This window comes from Oncorhynchus gorbuscha, unplaced genomic scaffold, assembly GCF_021184085.1.
Source record: "Oncorhynchus gorbuscha isolate QuinsamMale2020 ecotype Even-year unplaced genomic scaffold, OgorEven_v1.0 Un_scaffold_528, whole genome shotgun sequence".
Taxonomy (NCBI): Eukaryota; Metazoa; Chordata; class Actinopteri; order Salmoniformes; family Salmonidae; genus Oncorhynchus; species Oncorhynchus gorbuscha.
The window spans coordinates 445114-450358 of NW_025745353.1; the positions used below are offsets into that span (position 1 = coordinate 445114).

The following is a 5245-nucleotide window of genomic DNA, read 5'->3' on the forward strand; positions in this document are numbered from 1 at the left end:
GTGTAGAGGAGGCAGGGTAGCCTAGTGGTTAGAGTGTAGAGGTGGCAGGGTAGCCTAGTGGTTAGAGTGTAGAGGTGGCAGGGTAGCCTAGTGGTTAGAGTGTAGAGGTGGCAGGGTAACCTAGTGGTTAGCGCCTTGGACTAGTAACTGAAAGGTTGCAAAATTGAATCCCCAGAGCTGACAAAGTACAAATCTGTCATTCTGCCCCTGAACAAGGCAGTTAAACCCACTGTTCCTAGACCATCATTGAAAATAAGAATTTGTTCTTAATTTACTTTCCTAGTTAAATAATGATTAAAAAAAAAACACACTCAGTCTCTCTCTCTAAAATGGTATAACTATCTTTATTTTGCGGGACCCCAGGAGGAGTAACTGCTGCCTTGAGGATCCATAATAAATACACACATCTCTCTCAGTCCAGAGGTACGGGGCACAAGGACAGACACACCAGGTTAGCAGCGTAGAAACAGATCTGCATCAGCACCACACAGTCTCCTCTGTTCAAATATATAGACGACGGGCCGATGTAAGCCAGGTCATAGTTCACCAGAGTCAAAGGTCGCCCGCAGTGCTTATCACTCAGGGCAACCAGGGCCCGCGCCATGCTGTACTTGGCGCCGCAGCTGAAGGCCGTCACCGACCTCACAGTGGAGAAGTGCATCAGGAAACACGGGTCGTCCTATGGGGGGGTCATCAAAGGGGGACGAGAGAGGTGAGGTCATCAAAGGGGGACGAGAGAATAGAGGTGAGGTCATCAAAGGGGGACGAGAGAATAGAGGTGAGGTCATCAAAGGGGGATAAGAGGTGAGGTCATCAAAGGGGGACGAGAGAAGAAAGGTGAGGTCATCAAAGGGGGACGAGAGAATAGAGGTGAGGTCATCAAAGGGGGACGAGATGTGAGGTCATCAAAGGGGACGAGAGAAGAGAGGTGATGTCATCAGAGAGGGGGGTGAGGTCATCAAAGGGGACGAGAAGAAAGGTGAGGTCATCAGAGGGGGGGGGAGAAGAGAGGTGAGGTCATCAAAGAGGGGAGAGAAGAAAGGTGAGGTCATCAAAGGGGGACGAGAGGGGGGGGGGGGGTGAAGAGAGATGAGGTCATCAAAGGGGGACGAGAAGAAGAATCCGACAGAGGGGGATGTGTTGTAACGGAACACCTGCTCGCCTTGCAGCGAGGACAGAATCACGGAGGCCCCTAGAGTCAACACTTAAATGTAAACAATGATGATGAGTTGTCACAATGTGAGAATGATGATGTGATCCTTACCACGTCGGGATCCCGCCCGTCCAGCAGGGTGAGGTCATCAAAGGGGGACCCCTAGAGTCAACACTTACATGTAAACCATGATGATGTGATCCTTACCACGTCGGGATCCCGCCCGTCCAGCAGGGTGAGGTCATCAAAGGGGGACCCCTAGAGTCAACACTTAAATGTAAACCATGATGATGTGATCCTTACCACGTCGGGATCCCGCCCGTCCAGCAGGGTGAGGTCCTGGAGGAGCCAGACTTCCGTCCTCAGGTAGGAGTCCTCCAAGCAGGAACTCAGGCAAAACTGAGACTTGAGCTTCTTTTTTGATCCGGATTTGTGAGAATTCAGCAACTTGTTTGATCCAGAATAGAGTGATTTCTGAGATCTCACCACACACAGCTGCACCTCTTTGGTCTTGGTCACTGTGGACCAGAGGACAACGATTACGTTTCGGGAAAAGAAAAAGTCAAGTAGTTTTTTCTCAAACAAAACCAATGTCGTCGTCCCCCCCCCCCCCCCAGTAGTGGATCAAATGCATTGTTCCAAACAGGATGTGGTTTTCCTGAGGACAACGGATGTTAAGCAGCAAAGGAAATTCAATTAGCGAGAAGAAGTAAGAACTCCTCTATATGGTGACGTCCACGGACTGAATCCACAGACAAACTATTCAAGCCTATTTTTACATAGCAGATGTAGTGTGTTATATGACCCTATAGTATCCTCATCAACAGACTTCCATCAATCCATCCCATCATTAAAAAGAACACGTCGCCCTAAAAACAGATTGCACAGAAACATTGTCATCTCTGCGTCAGAGACGAAAGGAAAAAGTAAGAACGGAGAAAACAGATGAAAAAACCACGGGGGTTGGGGGGGGAGAGAAAAAAAACAGAACATAATTTTAGAAAGAGAATTGGTCCCGCGTGGGAATTGAACCCACAACCCTGGCGATACAAGCATCGTGCTCTACCAAATGAGCCACACGGGACCGTCGACCCATCAGTCAAAAGAAGAAGAAAACGCACGGAAGCAGACAGAACGTTATTTAAAACGAGAACTAGAAAAGCAAGATGACTGACTAAATAAATGAACAGTAAAAGGAAGCAGAAGATGTTGATTTTTACCGTAAACACAGAGGAAATGTCTTCCCGGCGTTGCTTCATGTATCTCTATAAACTTCTGCAGCTTCTGTCCTTCAGGTCTAAACAACATCCTCTGCATCTCCTTCCTCAGTAGGGACGACATCTCCGCACACAGGGATGGACAGGCTGGGACAGAGGAGGAGAGGAAGAACGCAACAGAGGAGGAGAGAGGGATACTGGGATAGAGGAGGAGAGGAGGAGAGAGGGATACTGGGACAGAGGAGGAGAGGAGGAGAGAGGGATACTGGGACAGAGGAGGAGAGAGGGATACTGGGACAGAGGAGGAGAGGAGGAGAGAGGGATACTGGGATAGAGGAGGAGAGGAGGAGAGAGGGATACTGGGATAGAGGAGGAGAGGAGGAGAGAGGGATACTGGGATAGAGGAGGAGAGAGGGATACTGGGATAGAGGAGGAGAGGAAGAACGCAACAGAGGAGGAGAGAGGGATACTGGGATAGAGGAGGAGAGGAGGAGAGAGGGATACTGGGATAGAGGAGGAGAGAGGGATACTGGGATAGAGGAGGAGAGAGGGATACTGGGATAGAGGAGGAGAGGAGGAGAGAGGGATACTGGGATAGAGGAGGAGAGAGGGATACTGGGATAAAGGTGGAGAGGAAGAAAGCAACAGAGGAGGAGAGGAGGAGAGAGGGATACTGGGATAGAGGAGGAGAGAGGGATACTAGGATAGAGGAGGAGAGAGGGATACTGGGATAGAGGAGGAGAGGAGAAGAGAGGGATACTGGGATAGAGGTGGAGAGGAAGAAAGCAACAGAGGAGGAGAGGAGGAGAGAGGGATACTGGGATAGAGGAGGAGAGGAGGAGAGAGAGATACTGGGATAGAGGAGGAGAGAGGGATACTGGGATAGAGGAGGAGAGAGGGATACTGGGATAGAGGAGGAGAGAGGGATACTAGGATAGAGGAGGAGAGGAGGAGAGAGGGATACTGGGATAGAGGAGGAGAGAGGGATACTGGGATAGAGGAGGAGAGAGGGATACTGGGATAGAGGAGGAGAGGAGGAGAGAGGGATACTGGGATAGAGGAGGAGAGAGGGATAATAGGATAGAGGAGGAGAGGAGGAGAGAGGGATACTGGGATAGAGGAGGAGAGAGGGATACTGGGATAGAGGAGGAGAGAGGGATACTGGAATAGAGGAGGAGAGAGGGATACTAGGATAGAGGAAGAGAGGAGGAGAGAGGGATACTGGGATAGAGGTGGAGAGAGGGATACTGGGATAGAGGAGGAGAGAGGGATACTGGGATAGAGGAGGAGAGGAGGAGAGAGGGATACTGGGATAGAGGAGGAGAGAGGGATACTAGGATAGAGGAGGAGAGGAAGAGAGAGGGATACTGGGATAGAGGAGGAGAGGAAGAAAGCAACAGAGGAGGAGAAGAGGAGAGGAGGAGAGGAGGAGAGAGGGATACTGGGATAGAGGAGGAGAGGGATACTGGGATAGAGGAGGAGAGAGACAGACTGGGACCGAGGAGGAGAGTGACAGACTGCGACAGAGGAGGAGAGGAGGAGAGAGACAGACTGGGACAGAGGAAGAGAAGAGAGGGATATGGGGATGGGGAGGAAAGTCTTGCAACAGGAGAGAGACAGAAAAGAGAAAACCACTCAGTCAACAGGAGGGGAAGTAGGAGGTTGGGGAGAGTCTATAAAACCTGGAAAGTGGTGGTGTGTGTGTGTGTGTGTGTGTGTGTGTGTGTGTGTGTGTGTGTGTGTGTGTGTGTGTGTGTGTGTGTGTGTGTTGTAACGGTTTTGACTTGAGGTTATTATTTATAGGGGTGCCAGGTAGGTTGTGCCTACCAGAGAAAACATTAGTTTCTCCTTTTAGTTTGGGTGGGAATGAGTCCCATCTGGTCCGTCAAGTCTACACCAATACAAAGGACGTATGTAAAAGTCAGGATGGAAATAAACTTTTCATAAACCCTTAAAACATTGAAAAGAACTTCAAAAACAATTATATTCTGTTGCGTGGGTTGTATTAGCAACAACAATGATTACACACATATATAATAATATCACAATGAGTTCTGGTTCCTCCAGAAATGTCCTGTACCTCGGGCCTAAAAAGAGTCCTGCCCGGTAAAGGAGTTCAGTGAACTCAAGTGACTTTTGTCACGCGATGTTTGTCCGTTCGTTCCGTGTAGCGTAAACCCAGTATTAAACATACAATCAATATAACAATTACTTTACCACAGAACCTTAAAGCGGATCAACTCTTAATTAAGTCCTCAACTACCACTAACTACACAAATCACAGTATACATCACATCCAAACAAATGAAATACCGTATACAAAAAGGTGGTGGTCAGTCAGACAATCCAATCCGCCAATAGATCTCCAGCGGAGAAAGGCCACGAAGAACGGAGAGGTGTAGTCCAGGGACGCAAAGAGTGGATCCGATCCTGGGTAAACTCTCTTAGGCTACAAAACACACGTTTAACGGCAACAAAACAACGGAATAGAGAAGCTTCGGGAACTGAGGGTTGAACACATCCTCAGTCACGTCTCCATCACAACCCCACTTTTGCGCAGCTGATACTGGCTATTTAATTGGGAATTAAAGGGAAAGCGCCTATTGGAAGGAGCTGCACTGAGACGGTTCAGAAAAATTCAGGGCCGTCACACCCCCTCCCCTGGAAAAAGCCGACCATTGCCCTGGAAGGCACATCTTGGTCGGGGAAACCGAGAAAGGTCTCCTCATCGCTTTCCTCTACAAAAATATTCATTACTTTTTGGAGCTCACGCTCCTCAGCTGAGGGGTCACAGGCCTTAAGGTGCGAGACTTCTGGGTCTGGGAATCCGAGAAAAGTCTCCTCACTTTCCTCTTCAAAGATATCCAGGACCTTG

The 5245-nt window shown here is 49.1% G+C and overlaps 1 protein-coding gene across 1 annotated transcript; it reads right to left on the bottom strand.

Annotated features, from left to right (window-relative positions):
- Positions 1 to 223: 223 nt before the first annotated feature.
- Positions 224 to 2514, bottom strand: LOC124018475 (exocyst complex component 1-like). The gene is made up of 3 exons (XM_046333804.1): positions 2374 to 2514; positions 1457 to 1671; positions 224 to 679 (listed from the first exon to the last, which is right to left on the bottom strand). Exons 1-3 carry the CDS (start codon positions 2492 to 2494, stop codon positions 413 to 415), a joined length of 603 nt encoding a protein of 200 aa, XP_046189760.1. The 5' UTR covers positions 2495 to 2514; the 3' UTR covers positions 224 to 412.
- Between the last annotated feature and the right edge of the window lie 2731 nt (positions 2515 to 5245).

What these genes read in the sequence shown, in the direction of transcription:
- LOC124018475 (XM_046333804.1), bottom strand. Translation starts at nt 2,494, where the DNA reads ATGTCGTCCCTACTGAGGAAGGAGATGCAGAGGATGTTGTTTAGACCT. An exon ending in ACATTTCCTCTGTGTTTACG is followed by an intron (nt 1,672 to 2,373) that starts GTAAAAATCAAC and finishes TCTGGTCCACAG; the next exon opens with TGACCAAGACCAAAGAGGTG. An exon ending in ACGGGCGGGATCCCGACGTG is followed by an intron (nt 680 to 1,456) that starts GTAAGGATCACA and finishes ACCCCCCCATAG; the next exon opens with GACGACCCGTGTTTCCTGAT.